Below are 18,832 nucleotides of genomic sequence, written 5' to 3'. Positions count from 1 at the left end.
GAAAGAGATAGAGATGGAGATGGAGACAGATGGAGACAGATGGAGACAGATGGAAACAGATGGAGATGGAGAAAGAGATAGAGATGGAGATGGAGGTGGAGACAGAAGGAAATGGAGATGAAAGGATGAGAAGAGAGGAAAACAGAAAATTAAACACTTTTTTTTAGCTTTTAATCTGGCATATATTGTTCTTCCAAAGAATAAAACTATCTCATGTGTCGGTAGCCTGTAATTACAAAGGCTTTGGGACATCCAGGTACCAATACTCCTCTCTTTCAGTCTCACCAGCATCTAAAGGTGGGTGCTGTTTAAGAGAAAGGCTTTTAACAAAGGAACAGTGTCAGAGATTGGTTAACATCTCTATGTTCCAGGGACCAGAAATTTCCAATCCAAACCATGACAATGACCCTAGGTATTTACGATAGCAGCAAGCAGTTTTTCTGCATTGTGAATAGTCTGTACAGTCATGCTGATTGACTTTCCTAATGCAACATATATGCATATGCGTGTGGATTTGCATATTGACTTTCATATGTATTATGAGTATGATATGTATGTGGAGCCATCCTGGCAATGTTTTCCATCTGACTGAGCTACACTCTGATAGAAAGGTAACAGGACTCCTTGCTATACAGACACACTCCCCACATTATCCACCAGATGGCCGTGTTAGAAGTCATTCTGAAAGTGAAATTCTGTCTACTGAGTTTTTATTCTTGTTGCTTTGGGGCTTGTTTTGCCTCATTTGAGAGGGGGAGGGATGATATTTTTGTTTCTGTGAGACAAAAAGTTTCATTGTAGCTTAGGCAAGCCATAAACCCAGTATGTAGCTGAGAATGACCTTGAACTCCTGACCTTCCTACCTTCCTTTTGCAACATTTCCAAGTGTTGTGATTACAGGTATATGCCACCATGCACCATGCCTGGGCTGATAAGTGTTACTGAATTCAAACTTTAAATCGAGAGAAGCCGCAGATGGAGAGGTAACATAGAAACAAGAGGAGTTACACTATTTGAGAGTACTTTTATAATTTTAGAATCTGTTCTTAGAGGTTGGCTTAGCGAGGATTACTCCAAAGAGGAATGCATTTCCAACTGTTTATTTAAAGTGGCTAATTCCTTACATGTGATCATGATTCTTTGTGAGTATTCAAGGTCTCCCTGTGCCCTTCTCTCATCACGATCTATAGGAGTGAAAAATGACAGGATCTATTACTTTTTAGGCCAATTTTAAAAATAACTTTGAAGTGTCTAATTTTTAGAATGAATGCTTTAAAGAGAACACATGCATTAAAGAAACTATAAAACTTTAAGACCTCCAATTTAAACAATCTCTGAATGAATCCATTTTTGCTCAAGTAGTAAAAATTACTAATGGAAAATCTACATATTGTGCTTGCAAAGTAATGCTTGATTACTTTTAGTGCTTTCTCACAACACATTTTGTTAAAAATCAATCCTATTTTTAATCTGATAAAATTGGACAAATGAGTAATGTTCATCAGGGTACCTTTTTCCTCCTCAATGTTAACTGTCAACCTAGTTCAGTCTCTACAATAGAAATGGTCAAAGAGAGAATCTATTCCCCAAAACTGTCATTTCACCTTTGCCATTCGAGCACATATGAAGACATGTGTGTCCTCTCCCACAGAAAATAAATAAATAAGTATATGTTTAAAATGTTGAGTGTTGAACCATAATGTGATATAATATAAATTCCTGTGTTTTGAGGTTATAAAAATTTTAAATGCTTCTCTGAAAAAAAAATCTGCCTTGCTCATCATAATTTGCATGACAATTATGATGCCTGTCAGAAGCCAAAAGCATACCTGATATGATTATATCTGAGGAAATATGTAGAAGTTAGCTTGATTCGGGAAATAACCAGGCTAGCTAAAAGATAAAACAATCATATTTTTATTTATTACAAGGGAAAAACTCACGAAAGCCACACCCAAACTTTGTCCCACCTCTTAAAGATAATTGGTTAACAAAGCTTCCCCATCAGAAATATGATATTTTGACAAATAAAACAGAAGAAGAGTCTAGATGAAAGCTGGATAAAGGACACCGAATCACAGAAGAAGCAATGCAGAAGTGTTCATGGCATAGTAGGCACCTATATGGTGAAATTATTCAGTACATCTATGCTGAGAGCTGGAAGAGTCTGTTTTTCAATTTTGGAAAGTCTATTCTCTCTTAGTTAAAGCCTGTAATATTCAAGCTAATAATTACTTTGTCATAGTTTTGTGGATACCTAAAGAAGGTGTGAGATTCCTGGGCCAGAGAGACTGCATTCCTCACATGACCAGCCTCAGATATGGTGTCAGTTTCTTCAAGTGGCTTCCTGATCCCTAATCCCCACAAGATGATTAAAAGAGGCAGCTAAGTTTAGGGAATCCTATCTTTGACAATGTGCAATGATTATTCTCACTTTTGTATCACAAGGCTTTATCCTCCAAGGATGTTCGGTTGACAGGTCAAGCAGCTCTAATCCAAAAATAACAATAATTAAAAAAAACTTTGAAATGCCCTAAAAATAAAGAAATTTTTGAGCCCCAGCATGACCTCATACACCAAAAATACCACAAAATTAACTTTACTTCACATACAAAATTATCAATTTATCATCTAAATTCACCTTTGGGCTATTCCTTACAGTCATGGAACACTTGTTTTCTCAATTTGAAACTTTCCTAAAATCTCCAAGGCATTGGTTGGCTTAGTGGAGTTGAATCACCAAATGGATCTGTACAGTTGAGAGGTTTATGGACAGACAGACAGGGAGCCTACTGAGGTGTGCTGCCCTGGAGTAGCCAGATTCCCACCATTCTGAAGATAATTTAAACAATTGTCGAGGATCTCCTCTCAGGAAGCAAAATTTGGGAACGGTATTACTCCAAGAGGAATGAACAAGTATGTGCATTTTATTTGGTTAAAATAGCAAGTCTTCCTAAGCACGTTTTATTGCATGCTTAGCAAATGCCAAATATTATTCAGGTTTTCATTTTCTTCCACCTCAGGCAGTAGTAAGGAAGAGAAAGGAGACAAGGTACCTGTCCAGCCCACGATGTCCCTGTTTGGTAGGAACAAGTTACTTGAGTTTTGACTTTGGTTCCCTCAGATAATTCTTATAGACTTCTATCAGGATCTCACATAAGCTTGTACTTATGTGAAGAAGACATAGAAAAACTGGCATCTCTTCTAGTTCTTGTTGACAAACACCCAAGAGAGACTGGTAATTTTTCTGAGTACAGGCTGATACAGATGATGAGTTTAATATCCACTAGCAGGATGGATCCCTGTCTATCCAAGGAGTTCAGGGATCATCTAGCCAAGTCCTCTAGAAAATCAAGTTTCAGAGCGTTTGTTTGAATTGCCTAAAATCGTACCTCTAGTTAAAGGTGAAAACTGAAATGCTAGCTTTCTCAGTTCTCTGCCAAGTTTTCTTCCAAATTCAGTGCAACTAAGTAGAGATAGAAGATTAAAAACCCACAGCTGTCTTGGGAGATATTGCAAAGCTTAGGTGTTGCAGTTGACTCTACCTGCAATTGGATCCCTTCTCAAACTATGTAACTGAGATTCCTTTTGTATGATAACACCTGCTTCATACTATGTAATGATTCTGACCAATTTTGTAACCCAGTGTAGACATAACTTTCATAACGTTAGCTAAATATAGTAAGGCAGTCAATTAAATAGGATATGCATGCAGTAACTCCATCATTACAGATATTTTGAATGGGAAAATATATACAAAACAGAAAAAAAAATATCTAGAAGTTAAAATGACCTTTTGACCATGATGATTGAAAAACTACTCATACCACCATTAAAAAGTTTATTGTTTTCAAAATCATTTTTAAATATCTATTTTTATTTTTATGTATGTGTGCTTGTGTGTGTGTGTTCTGTATGAGTGAATTTCACATGTGTGTGGGTGATCCAGAAGACAAAATAGGTCATGACTTCCTTGGGACTGGAGTTACAGGCTGTTATGAGTTCCCTTCTTGGGTGATGGGAACAAAACTTGGCTCTCTATAAAAGCAGTATGCAAAAAAAAAAAAAAAAAAGAAAAGCAGTATGCGCTGTTAACCACTGAACCATCTCTCTTGTTGGTGACACTCCCCAAAAAGACAAAATTAAAGTCAAACTATATTTTAAAGCCAAGGCCAATTAGTCAAGCTTATAGTAATAGCTTTTTTAAATTATCCACTTCAACTCAAAATATTGCAAACATAGAACTGACTTTCTCGCTATGGAAAGTACTTAAGTGTAAAACCATTGTATTTCTTAACATGTCAACCCTTGTGTCTGTCTAGGCCATTCTACAGATAACTGAGTCTTTAAGAAACCAATGGCCTTGACAGAAGCCTTGTCTGTGTATACAGTAGAGGATGAGCCTTTGTTATTGATTGGGACTTGTGATGGAAGTCAGTGGCAATGCCACCATATAACTCAGTTGCAAAGATCCTTTAAGAAGTTAAGACCAAAGGCTTAAAGGTCTAGTGGCTCATTCTTTGGCTGGGATCTGAGGCCCAGTTTCTATCATGCAAATTTGTATACAAATGTGCTTCTGTTTGTTGTAACAATTAGACATCAATATAATAATTTACTTTATGGCTTTGAAAATTGTTTTACAAGTGATGAAGCCATTTTTTAAAAATCCCCAATTTATGAAATTATATTGTTATAAGTAAAATATTTTTCAAAATTCTGAGTCAATGTTTGAGCAAGAATTTAAAAATAATGTGTAAAATATTTCCACCTTCCAGTGGGTTTCTATGACTTAGGCTGGAAGTTCAACCATGTCAGTGACTAGTAACTTTGCTGATGAGGGATAACTCTGGCCAACCTTGGGCAAACATTTTTTTAAAACTTTAAAGGACAGATCTTTAGTGGTCCTCTAAGCTTCCAGACACTGACAGAACTTCCTCAGTAAGGATGATATTGCCTTCTTCATAATGAAGTGCTGATTTTCTCTATTAGGACCTAAGGAAGTTAATGAATCAAAAGTTCTTTCATTTCAAAATGTTTTTTTGAAGTCTGAGATAATAGTATATCTATTCTCAATATTATGAAATAAATTGAAGAAAAAATGAAATAGGAGATTTGCATCAAGATTGTGTGTGTATATTCAAGGCACATGCTATATCACTGATTCTAGGGTGCTGATCCTTCAGGAAGTTTCCTACTGATCCAGTGTCTGCCTGCAGAACTAATTGAAGCACTTGTCTCTTGTGCCCAGGATGTTGCTGCTCCACTGGTGTCTGCTGTGGCTCCTGTTACCGCTCACCTTGAGGACCCAAAAGCTGCCCACCCGAGATGAAGAACTTTTTCAGATGCAGATCCGGGATAAGACATTTTTCCATGATTCGTCTGTGATTCCAGATGGAGCTGAAATCAGCAGTTACCTCTTTAAAGATACACCTAGAAGGTATTGTCCTCACAGTGCTTGCTGATCAGTGTCCATAAAAGAGGCTCCATAGAAGACAACAGCCTTCCAAATGGAGTGTTCAAAGTCAACCTATGAGTGGCATTATGTATGATTATGTATAATATGTAGGATCAAACTGAAACTAATTCAACATATATGGTTCTTCACACATTTGTATTTGTGGAAGGATAGTACCAGGAGGTAGGATGAAATTTTGAGAGACTCAAATGGTGAAAAACTGACAGTGATCATTTCTTTCACTCTACAATAAACAACTGGGCTTCCATAGTGTTTCCAAATATGCCTATCTTTAAAAGTTATACCCACATATAGAAATGATATACTACACACTATTATATTTAAAATTATGAAACTGTCATGCTTTAAGTCTTCTCTGGCATTCATTGTTAATCTTTTGAATTTTTACCAGAGCAATTTGTCATTTTAACCTGAGATAAATTGACTTTCCAAGAAATAGAATTGTTCCACTAACCCACTTCGCAAAGACTGAGGTGGAAGGGATCTTTATGCCATCTTTTCAATTTCGGGAGGGAGTATGGTTCTCTAAAGCTCCTCTGTTTAAAGACCCCATTATCTCACCCTCTGATGAGTTGGAATGAGCACAAATGGCCAGCCAGTCTGGAGAGGTGAAGTGGACATTGTTTCAAAATACTGGAATAAGGTAACTTGTTTGAGGGAATGTGACAGACTAAGAAGTGACTCGAAATATAAATAATTATGAGCATTTTAATTAATTAAGTAGTATTCATGAGACCAAAAACGTAAGATGAATGCGTAGCAGGAACTTGCTGCCATGGTCTGCACAAAGGCTCGCTCCATAGAATAAGAAAAGATACACAAAGCCTTGCATGACTTCAGAGGACTCCTTAATATTAATTGAATTGTCATTGAGCACAGTTTACAGTTTTGTCCTTGAAATAGCTGAGTGAATGAGAACAAACCAAAATTTTTCTTTAGGCATAACTTTCAATTCCCAAATACACTTGGGTTCTGTTCTTTTTTAGTAGTCTTTAAATACAGCTTACAATTATATAATCATGTCACTTAATCAAACAAATGGCTTATCCTCTGATCTTATAAAAATTAAATAAGTTGTAATTCTAAGGGTGTTAGTAAAAATGACATTTTTTCTTCAAAACATGTTTTTGTTATATGACATTACATAACTGTTCGTACATCTTCCTTTTCCTTTTCTTTCTTTCATATACTAATTTCTTAGTTTTGTATTGTTTTTCTAAAACAAAATTTTTATCCCCTTTGTATTTATAATTGAGTGAAATGCTTGCTTACACTAGTTAGGTTGATTGTAGCTCCAAGATGAAGCTTAATTTTGGAGTTGGGGATATACAGTGGTAAGTACACACAGCCATTGTTGATGTTCCACCTAGGATAAAATGTCTCCTAAGATTGTGGAAAAGACATCCAGTGTACAAGTTGTTCTGGTGTTTACACATCAATTGCAAAGCTGGATGGTTTGTAGTATGCATCCCTCATTCTTGCTTCCTCTTTGATTTCATCTCCACCAGCCTCACGTGGCAGTACATATCTGAACACAGAGATCATGCCCAATCACTTCTTAATGTCCCTCTGTTCTATGTGTGCTTGGGTCCTTAGTAACAAATGCATGCCATGTTGTTGAGTTGAAGTTGGTTAGGATTCTCATTTTTCCCTAACTTGCAAGCTTTTAGATGAAAGTGTTACCTTGGGATGTCCTATGTACTTGCCCAATGGTCACCTTGAGGGGTACAGACAGTCATGGTCTGTCATCAAGTTACTAACATACAGTTGCTTAGCCTTGAATAGACTGTTTTCTTAAAGGGAGAAAGTAGGAAAGAGATCTGCTTGACTGCTGTTTTTGGCTATGGCATTGCTATCTTGTGATACTCAAATAAAAAGCAAAGATATAAACTACAAAGTTCCAGACACTATTTGATGTTGTATCTCTTTCTCTGTGATATGATAGGCTCAGCTTAATGTCATCCCTGCTAAAAGACAAAACAACAACAACAACAACAAAAGCAACCACCAAAACCAAACTAACCCTCTTCAGACAGCAGGCGGAATTAAATAGTAAATATCCTGACACGTGTATGGATGGCCGTGGCAATCAGACTTTACACAGTAAACAGCTGAATCATCTATTTGTCCTTTTAGATAGTTGTCTGGCATTATTTTTAAGACATTGCGTTTGCTTAATACGTTCCTCAGTCTGTCTTGTCTTGATCCATATCACTTGCCATCTCCAAATTCATCTCGGAATAGCGTAGAGAAACACTTCTATTTTTGTTTGGATTCTATGTATTCAAACAAAAACAGATTCTAGATATAATATCCTCAGGCTAGACTAGTAAGATTGCTGTCGAGATTGTTGAGTTTAGCTCATTGACTTAGTAATTCATTCATTCAAAAATTTCCAGCAAGTGCTTGCTCTATGCAGAAATCTGTACTAGCCTGCTAAGCAAAGGGCATATAGTGACATGGGAGATGAGCCCTAAGTGGGCCATAGAGGAATATGAAAACAAGTAACAATACAAATACATGTAGTCCCGAGGTGCGGTGAATGAGAGAAATGAGCAACACAGGCCCTGAGAGACAACATGCAAACACCTGTAATGAGTGAGGAAGGACATTTCTGAAGAAGCAAAATATAAATATGAGGAAGGCAGAGAGGCGGGGCTGTCAAAAAACAAAACAAAACAAAACACATTTCAAAGACCCAGGAATAAGAAGTGCTTGGGAGATGACAGAAGACCTATGTGGTTACAGCACGAAAAGCCAGAGAGATGGAGATAAGACCAGAGCCTGGTGAGGAAGGCAGGACCCCACTGAGGACGCTTGAGCGTGAGATCAGTTACAGACTTTCTCAGTGCTAAAATATAAAGCCGTGAAGGGGTTCAAAACTGAAAACTACAACAGCAACAACAACAACTGTGTTTTATACATGTAAAATGCAAGGTCTGTGCAGGGCCATGACAATGCTGTGGCTCCTTTTAAGGCCCCTATCTTAAACATAAAGGCCTGATACTTGCTCTTGTATGAAGGATGCTTGTGAGTTACGGTACTTGGGAAGTGGTATAGGAGCCTGTGAGAAACGGTGAAGCTTAGACACAAGAAAGGAACTCTGACATATGCAATGATCTATTTAGTGAGGTTTTTTTTCTCTTAGTTTGGGAATAAGAAATTCTCCATACTTCACTCAGAACCTGCAGTAAAAGCTGGGAAAGACTTGTTCACATTCTGGTTGCCCAGTGTTTCATCAGGTTCTAGAAACTTTGAGCAGGATGCTTATAGAGATTGCTCCTGTTTCAATGGAAAAAAAAAGTAGTTAAATGATTTAAAGGTGGACATCACAGTTTGTTAATTCTCTCAACAATTATTTTTGAATTATTTCAGTGTCTGAGTATATAGCAATAAAACAAATGGCTGCCCTCTTGTGGCTGTCAGTCTAGTCAAGGGAGACAGAAAATTTAAAAAGGAATAAAACAAACATATAATCTGTTAAGTGACAATAAATACTTTAAAAATAAAATGAAGGAGACACTCATTAGTAAGGAAGTATTTTATGTATGGAACCCAAATAGATCAACAGTGCTGCAGGAATTGCCTACAGGAATCGCAGGCCTTGGTCTAGAGGAGTGCTCAACTTGGGGGGAAGAGCAGAGGCCTAGGCTGGAGCTGGGACACAGTACCAGATAACAAAGCTCTGAGTGAAGCCATGGCAGAATAGATTCAGTCGAGGTTGAACACAAGGGGACATGTGGGATACTGTAAGCTCTGTGACGCCTACTCTGAAGTGCCCAGGTCTCAGAGGGTTTGGAGAGATGGTAGGGGTTGCCTGAATGGGGGTGCTTTGTTTAAGGTTTGCAAAACTGAAAGCTCCAGTGTGAAAACAGGTAGCCTAGTCAGGAAGCCAGAGGGAATGAAGACAAAGCAATACTGTCTGAATGTATTTCTAAGACAAAGTAAAAAATACTGATATTTTGTGTGTGAAGTTGGAAAAAAAAAGCCAAAGATGAGTTTCTGGAATAACCAGGTTGGCGTTGTCATCTACTAAAAACGGATGGTCGGCAGGAATTCAGATTAGATGTCTCAAGTTTGAAATGTGAAGTGTCCTATTGAAGATGGAAAGAGTTCAAGATTTAAACCCTAAAGTTATTAACACATAAAAGGTAAAACCAGACATCCAGGTGAGATGATATGAGAGCAAGAACAGATAGAAAAGGGACATCTATGTGACAACCCAGGCTCCCTAGAGTGATTAGATGCTTGGGAGGTGAGCAGAGTCAGCAAGGTGGGGTAAAGTGGCCAGTGTGGTGTGTGTGTTGCTGGTGGGTGTTTAATGTGGCCAGTGTGGCATGTGTGTCACTGGTGCATGTGTAATGCAGCCAGTGTGGCATGTGTGTCACTGGTACGTGTGTTAGAAGAAGGACGTGAGGAATGTTGAGCTGATCCTGCACGGAGGAAGTGAAACCCACCTTTGCCATAGAAACAGTGGGCACTACTGAGCTATCCAACACCGACACCAGTTTCCCTCATTTGCAGAGTTACAGCCTTTGAAACATAATTACATGAGATCATTAAGGCAATTTAGAGTTAGAATATGCATAATTTTAGAGGTTAATGATATTTTTATTCTCCATAAAGTGTCTTCTGGGGTACCATAAAAATTGTCTGAGGGGTAAAAAAAAACAAAAAACAAAACAAAAAACAGAGCAGAATGTTTTGAACTTTTTAAAATTTTGTTTTCAAATTATTAATGTACTTAATTTAATTGGTTGTTTTAGTAATTAAATAATAAACACATACACACTGTTATCTTGCCAGAGGCCAAGGATGCATTTTGGGATATGATGTTGGAAATTGATCTTTTGACATCGTGGATGACATGTCAAAGTGCCATCAAGGTAGCACAAACACGTGTCAAAGCTCAGTGCTACAGGGCACACAGGGAATATCTTATGGCAGGAATTCCTGTGTATAGACAAGAGTTCATCTTGAACACAGAACACTTGGCTGAATATCCTTTTATTACCTCCTTGTATTTGTTGATGTTTGGCTTGTGCTTGGATTGTATTTGTTGATGTTCAGTTTGGTTGCTGAACTCCATTTGGCCTTTGAACCATTGGACTTCCATAGTTTTATGTTTTTGCTGAAATGGGATAAATGGGTAAAAACATGAAAACCAAGTAGCTTTTCTGGTAAGTCTTGACTGTCACTATCAGAATCATCATGGGGTCTGAACTTACCCCTAGGTACTTCTTCATGGTCGAGGAGGATAACACCCCACTGTCTGTCACTGTGACACCCTGTGATGCACCTCTGGAGTGGAAGCTTAGCCTTCAGGAGCTGCCTGAGGAGGCCAGCGCAGATGGATCAGGTAAGTGGCAGGATCCACCTAACCTCAGAGCTCTGAAACCCACAGCCTTCTGCAAGGAAGGGAGACGGCCCAGTTGCACATGTGAGGCTGGAGCCTGATACGGAGAAATGACATGAGATGACATGGATCTTTAAAGTAAAAGAGGCAAACGGGAGTGTAGAGGTGAGCGGTTTGGACAGCCTCTGTGTCTGTTGTCTGTAAGCCTGTTTGCATATTTGCAGCATCTGGAACTCCAGGTGCCTGCATTTCAACCCCACATGATCCGGCTTAATTGCTGTGGGGTACAAAAAGCTCCCTACAGGTGGTTTTGAGGCTCAGGCAAGGTTAAGAATGTCTCATTTCTGGGAAGTAAAGGGTGCATATATACTCTGATATTAATGGATTCAATAGTTCTGTTCTTCCTGTAATCCTGGAATAAATCATTCTATACACTTTCAATTTATGGTAATAATCTAGAAAAAAGCTGTTCACTCTGGTCACCCAGCATTCTATCGGGTTTTAGATATTTTATGCTTATATTTGCATGGCATTGATGTTAATGGTAGCCAATTTTTTTTTTATTGGGAAAAATCCCTTTGGTTTTTAAGACTTCCTCCATATTACCCTGGGAACCAATTCTGAACACTGGTCCTTATGCACCTTTACTGGCACTTTATGCCTTGTATTTTAACCAGGTTATCCAGTCCCACTATCAGTCATGAGATTTGAACAATGGGCCATGTGCAAGCAACATGTTTGAATCATTTTCATTCACATCGGATTAATAGTCTTTAGAAAGTTTGCTCTAAGTTTTCCTCTAACTGCACTCTGTCCTGAAGAAATAAATTAAGAAAAGCTTTGCTCATGCATGGGCACCATTTGAAATAGGAAAAGATAAATCAATAGTATTATTTTATGACATAAGCAAGAATGGGGTTTTAAAACTGGAGGCTTATCTAGATTCATATATTTATGAGGGTATATTTTATTAAGTTAGGGAGAGAAATCAGTGAAAATTACATTAAATGTTCAAAAAAACATGTAAGAGAAAAACTGGATAGAAGTATAGGAGTATTGTTGGTTTGGGTTTTTTTTTTTTTTGGTTTTGCTTTTTTTTGTTTTATTTTGTTTTTTACTCTTTGGGGGCCTGCCACCCAGTTTCCAAATATATACATTGAGACTTCTCCTTACTTATGAATGCCTGGTCTTAACTTGGGCTATTTATAGCCAGCTTTCCTTAATTTAAATTATTCCACCTACCTTTTGCCTCTAGGCTTTTACCTTTCTCTATTCTGTATATCTTTCTTTAACCCCATGGTTGACTGTGTGGATGGTCCCTGGTGTCCTATTCTCCTAGTCTTCTCCTTTTTTTCTTTTGCTCCTCCTTCCTTCTCTATTGTCTCTGCATGCAGCCCTGACTATCCCTCTCCTGCCTAGTCATTGGCTGTTCACCTCTTTATTAGGTCAATCACATGTTTTAGACAGGCAAAGTAAGACACCTTTACAGAGTTAAACAAATGCAACGTGGAAGAATTGCATCATTATATATTCCACAGCATAAATGAGTGTAACACATCTTAAGCTAATATTCCACAACACAAGAATAAAAATAGGACTTTCTGGTGAGATTTTGGTGACTTTCCTGCTTCCATTGGTGCCATTGTCTTTGCTAGGACTGTGTCATTATCTTTGACATGAACATAAGATGTTTGAAAACATAATCTAAGGTTGACAAGCCACCGTAGCACTCAGCCTATTCTTCTCCCTTTCTTCTCCAGGTGACCCTGAGCCACTTGATCAGCAGAAGCAGCAGAAGACTAACTTGGAGGGCACAGAACTGTTCTCTTACAAGGGCAATGATGTTGAGTATTTTCTGTCTTCAAGTTCCCCATCTGGTTTATATCAGCTAGAGCTACTTTCAACAGAGAAAGACACACATTTCAAAATATATGCCACCACCACTCCAGAATCTGATCAGCCATACCCTGAATTGCCATATGACCCCAGAGTTGATGTGACCTCCCTGGGACGCACCACAATCACTTTGGTCTGGAAGCCGAGCCCCACGGCCTCTTTGTTGAAACAACCCATTGAGTACTGTGTGGTCATCAACAAGGAACACAATTTCAAGAGCCTCTGTGCCGTGGAAGCAAAGCTAGGTGCAGATGATGCCTTCATGATGGCACCCAAACCTGGCCTGGACTTTAGCCCTTTTGACTTTGCCCATTTTGGATTTCCAACAGATAATTTGGGTAAAGATCGAAGCCTCCTGACAAAGCCTTCCCCCAAAGTGGGACGCCATGGCTACTGGAGGCCGAAGGTTGATATTCAGAAGATCTGCATAGGAAATAAAAACATTTTCACAGTCTCTGACCTGAAGCCGGACACCCAGTACTACTTTGATGTCTTCATGATCAATACCAACAGCAACCTGAGCACAGCTTACGTGGGTACTTTTGCCAAAACCAAGGAGGAAGCTAAACGGAAAATAGTGGAGCTAAAAGATGGGAGGGTCACAGACGTGTTTGTTAAAAGGAAGGGAACAAAGTTTCTGCGATTTGCTCCAGTCTCCTCTCACCAAAAAGCCAGCTTCTTTATTCACTCCTGTCTGGACGCTGTTCAAGTTCAAGTGAGACGAGACAGGAAGCTGATTCTGTCCCAGAATGTGGAAGGCGTTCGACAGTTCCGGCTAAGAGGAAAACCCAAAGCAAAATACCTCATTCGTTTGAAAGGCAACAAGAAAGGAACATCTATGTTGAAAATTCTGGCCACCACCAAGCCCAATAAGCAGCCTTTCCCCTCTCTTCCGGAAGACACGAGAATCAAAGCCTTTGATAAGCTGCGCACCTGCTCTTCAGTCACAGTGGCTTGGCTAGGCACTCAAGAAAGGAACAAGTTTTGTATCTACAGAAAGGAAGTGGATGGGAATTACAGTGAAGACAGGAAGAGAAGAGAGCAAAACCGATGCCTCGGACCAGACAACAGGGAGAAGTCAGAGAAGGTCCTCTGCAAATATTTCCACAGCCAAAATCCACAGGAAGCAGCGACCACAGAGACAATCAAAGATCTGCAGCCTGGCAAGTCTTACCTGCTGGATGTTTATGTTGTAGGACATGGGGGACACTCTGTGAAATATCAGAGTAAAGTTGTGAAGACAAGGAAGGTCTGTTAGTTACCATGAGTGAAGATGTGTAGACTCCAGTAGAGACATGGAATCACTCTGTAAACTGACTCCTCTCATGGAGGACCGAAGATGTGACCTGGGATACCAACAAGTGTACGGTGATATCCGTGTAACATAACCTGGAGACTCACGCAACTTGTACTCAAACACACCTGTGGTACTTAGGGTCCATCTGTCTGATACTGGTTGATGTCAAAGGAAGAGGGTATCTTGATGGATACCACCCCTTGCTTTGAGCATTGCATGAACTGCTTCTAAATTATTTTATTACCTAAAAATTAAAAAATATGCCATTTGTTGCACACATTCACAAAAGCAAATCATTTCTTTCTATAGATGTTATTAGGGGAACATATATATATATAAATTATTTTATAAATTCTGTTTTAAATGTTGGTGTTTCTATTATTGTAAGCTTATTAAATTCTTTCTCTGTTAAAGTATAGATCTAATCTAAGATCACATTGCCCTCTAGGCAGTAATATTGTTGTAAATTCTTGTTTGTTCAGTAAAATGTTTAAATGCTATGTGTACTCATGTAAAAAATTATATATAGTATATTCATGTACATAAAATTAAGAATATTAGATTATTACACTGTTCATTTTCCCAAGCAGTACTGTGGTGTATTCAGTTTCTTATCTGTCTCTAAAATTATGCTTCTCTGTAACTTGGCACCAAAATTTAGTCTTATTTAGTAACTAAGAGGGAATATTGCCTCTCTTGACATTTACGGGCATCAAGAGCCGTTATTCAAATCTAGATGTGTGCACCAAGTGGGAACCAGCCTTTGTGGGAGGCAAAGAGACCTGCTTGAGAATAGGACAGGGCAAACACTATCAGCCTAAGACAACATGACGACAACCTGACTTTAGGAGAACTGCTATTTCCCACGATCCCCCTTTCTTGTTTATAAAGTTGAGGGGGTTGTAGATGTGGATGCGATGACCTGGTTAGATACCTTCTGTCCCAAGAAGCTGCATTTGTAGAACTCTAAAGCCTCACATTCTACACTACGGTGGGACAGGCACAACTGTCACTCTCTTTGCTGTCTGCTGCACAGTCTTTGGCATCATAGCCTTTGCTAGGTGAGTTCACGGGCAGCAGCATTGCTATAGAGTACAGGACTACTGTGGGGCTACTCCACTCCTGTGACATGTGCTCTGCTTTGCTTCAGGATAATGACAGTTATGACAGACCCTCTAACTCCTCAGCAGTGACCTTTAGCAAAGCTTGTTCGTCCACATAAGACAGGAATGATACCTGAGATATAATTTTTTTTTCAAAGGAGAAGACTATGCACCCAATGCTTTATTTAAGCAAATGCCTGCCATATAAGGAGAGACTGACAGTTAACACCCAGAGAAAATATACTTAATTATGAATGTGGGAGAAACATCTTCCTAATGTTGCTGGGTGACTTGAAAGTGGGAATCCAGTGGACCAGATTTACTGCAGCTTTGATGGCCTGGACTCTTGGGTACTGCCAAACACCCATGAGCCGGGAGCCAGGCTGCTGATCCACCCAAGTTGGCTTTTCCACTATCTGTGATGGTGGTTTCTTCACATTCTGGACAAATACAGGAATCCTTTCATGGCTCTAGAAGAATTGGCCTTTTGAACTAAGGAAAATGAAACAGACATTGTGAAACTTCTGCTCATAGCAAAGGGGAACCCATGACAATCATGCCCTGCCCCTGATGTTCTAATAGCTCAAGAGCATCCAGGTAGATCAAGGGACAAGATAGAAAGACTTGTTCACATTATCAAAAAAACTACAACCTTGCTAATGCAAAAGGGGAGCCTGGCCTATGCTAATCTCCAAGTGAACAATAGATACTGAGGGGGAAGATGCCCAATGCTGTGGGTAGATGGATTTGAAAAGAGAGGATTTTGAGGTATTTAGTTCATTGTCTTTACTTTTCAGGTGCAATGACAGAGAAAGAACAGAATACATTTAAAACAAGAGAAATAAAAATAGAAAACTTGTTCAGGTGTGGCGGTACATTCCTTTAATCTCAGTACCCATGAGACAGAGGCAGGCAGAGCACTGCGAGCTGGAGATCAGCCTGGTCTGTCTAATGAGTTCCAGGCACACGAAGGGGTACAAGGTGAGACACTATCTAAAAGACAAAAAGAACAGAACAAACAAGCAAGTGACCCCCCCTCCCCACAAAAACCCAGTAGAATAGTTGAAACAGCTAAGTGATTTAATTTGTAGACTTCAAAATCCTTTCCAAATACAAATCACCAATGTTTGATTGAAGGAGAGTCACTTGTGGATTAGTTTTTAAAGAGTACTCATTTATACCAATCATTTCTAATTTTCTTGTTTGGAGACAAAGTATTTCTAGTGTAGGTTTGCATGCATAAGGTTAAGTCTGTTTATTAATGGTAAAACCTAGATTTGGAGTCTAAAATTATTAAGTCTCTATAAAACATATAACATTTTTTGTAAATTTGTAATCAGCATCTAGATCACTTAGTTTTATGTGTACAGGTGTCTTGCCTGCATGTATGTCTGTGCACCAAGTGTGTGCCTGGCTCCTGTGAGGGCCAGAACTGGGTTTTGGATCTGCTAGAACTGCAGGTACAGATGGTTGTGAGCCACTTTGGGAGTACTAGGAAGTGAACTTTGTCCTCCAGAAGAGTGTCCCGTGCTCTTAACCTCTGAGCCGTCTATCCAGCTCTATCCTAGATAGTCGTCAATCCTAGCTTAGTTTTTAAACTTTCAATGTTTAAACCTGAAAAAAAAATCCTGGATTTTGTTGCCCACGACACATTCCATGGCCTGAATAGTCACATGGAGTGATGAGAGCTCAGTCAATACTGATGAATTTTTGAATTTGAGTAACACTTAATGCTTCTTTCAATTTTTTAAAAAATTAATATGTTGTATGTGTATGGGTGTTCCATGTGCATGTGTGTGCCTTTTGTATCTACAGAAAACGCAAGAGGGCATAGGACCCCTTGAAATTGGAGTTACAGATGGTTGTGAACTGACATGAGAATTTTGGGAATTGAACCTGGGTCCTCTAGAAGAGCAGCAAGTGCTCTTAACCACAGAGCCATCTCACCAACCTTATAACTTAACACTTCTTAATCACTTTTGGGAAGCAGGGTTGGGTATACTCAGTGAAATCACACACAGAAATACGTTTTTGCTCATAATTTCATGGTTAGGTCAATTTTAATCCAGGATCCCCTCAGCTCTTTCCCAATGCCTTCTACAGATTGACTAGCACTGCCACCTGCTTACAACAAGGGAACTGAGATCAACTCCAGACACCAACTCAGGTTCCTTATCACCCTCCCAACACACTACAACACTCCCAGGGAGCATGGAGCACTACCACCCTACTTTACAATGAGGAAACTGAGGTCTCTCCATGACTGGGACCCTTTGTTCCCAGCCTAATGCTTACTCCGTACTTGATTTAAAGCCTGACTTCACTTTAGGATGCATACAACAGCTTACCCAGTTTATTTCTACAGAGCAGCTGTCTGAACAGTGACCCAAAACAAAACCTGGTGACTGACTTGAACACGCTTTTTTGGAACTTCACCGTGGTTGCTTCCTTTCCCACTTTAATAGGGTGTCATAGAGATAAAATCTACCGGGAGCTTATCTTCAGCTTTTGTCCCCATGACCAAGCTGAGGTAATTCCATGCAGATGTCAGCTGCCATTTGCAGTTTTCTGGGTGACCCGGGATACATCAGGACACATGTACCATATATTTTTCCCCAGAGGTATTTGGATAGAACTATACATAAGGCTAGTGTGGTATATGGGCCTTTGTTGTTGGTTTGAAAATGGAAAGGACAAGAGGAAGAGCAGACCCAGAGTGGAGGACAGAAAGAAGGGCAGTTTTAGCTGATTTCCTACTCTGAGGGGCCCTGGAGATGAAGTAAAAGTTGTAATACAATCTGTTTCATTAAGGTTTTGCATGCTGTCCTACATGCAACTCACACTGGAGATTAATTATGACCCAATTTGCCATCCTCTGTTAGAATTGGATGCTACTGACAGATACTTTTCATTTCCTAGGAGTGCCCAAACTTGTGTGGAGACGTGATTGATTTAATTTCTCTTTACACCCTTCTTTCCAACCTGTGAAAACTAGTTTTCCTAAACAAAGTTTAGAATGGCCTTTCAGGTTCACCCTGTATTTCTTTCACAGATGGTTTTATAATATTCTTCTCACTTACAAAAGGGAAAGGTTTCTGATGTACTGCATAGAAAAATAATTGGCCCGGGACTGCAGAATTAAGTCCTAGGCATAGAGGTACTGCTGCATTGTCTCAGTGTAGGTCTCAGTATGGACAGCCAGCGTTGGTAGGAGAAAGGACCCTGGGTTCTAGAAAATTCCAAGGATGTGTATATGATTCTGCACTACCATATTTTCACAGCTGGAGGGAATATACCAAGAGGCAATCACAGACTAGGATGCTACTGGAATTTAGCCACTACCACTAAGCTACCCAGGAAAACTTTTAGGAAAGTGTGTGTTCCTGAAACTTGTTAGAAATGTAGTTTTGAGGTGGAACCAGTGACAGACATATAAGGTAACCTACTAAGACAGAGACTTGCCCCCAAACATCAGGTATGGGGATAGTTTTTGGAGGAGATCAGTGTTGATTGAGAGTGATGGGTTGCAGACGGTGTGGCCTAAAAAACAAGACTATATTGAAAATGAGATGCTGAATGAGCCTCCTGTTTCAGGTTGGCCCTGGCATAAAATTGGGCTATTTCAGCAGCAGTTTCAAATGATAGTCTCAGCCTCCCTCCCTGCCTTTCCTCTGTGTTTCCCTTCATCCCTTATCCCCTCTTTT

General features: G+C 39.4%; 1 protein-coding gene across 1 annotated transcript in view; it reads left to right on the top strand.

Moving 5' to 3' along the window:
* Positions 1-15,959, top strand: part of Ndnf (neuron derived neurotrophic factor) — a 40,769-nt gene extending 24,810 nt beyond the window's left edge. The window contains exons 2-4 of the mRNA XM_005360628.3: positions 5,249-5,437; positions 10,711-10,835; positions 12,593-15,959. Coding sequence (XP_005360685.1) covers positions 5,250-5,437; positions 10,711-10,835; positions 12,593-13,986 — 1,707 coding nt within the window. The 5' untranslated portion in view covers position 5,249 and the 3' untranslated portion in view covers positions 13,987-15,959. The remainder of the gene's footprint in view (positions 1-5,248; positions 5,438-10,710; positions 10,836-12,592) is intronic.
* Positions 15,960-18,832: the final 2,873 nt, after the last annotated feature.

The sequence above is a fragment of the Microtus ochrogaster genome, linkage group LG3 (genome assembly GCF_000317375.1).
Source record: "Microtus ochrogaster isolate Prairie Vole_2 linkage group LG3, MicOch1.0, whole genome shotgun sequence".
In the NCBI taxonomy this organism is placed as follows: Eukaryota; Metazoa; Chordata; class Mammalia; order Rodentia; family Cricetidae; genus Microtus; species Microtus ochrogaster.
This window is presented reverse-complemented; position numbering and strand designations above follow the sequence as displayed.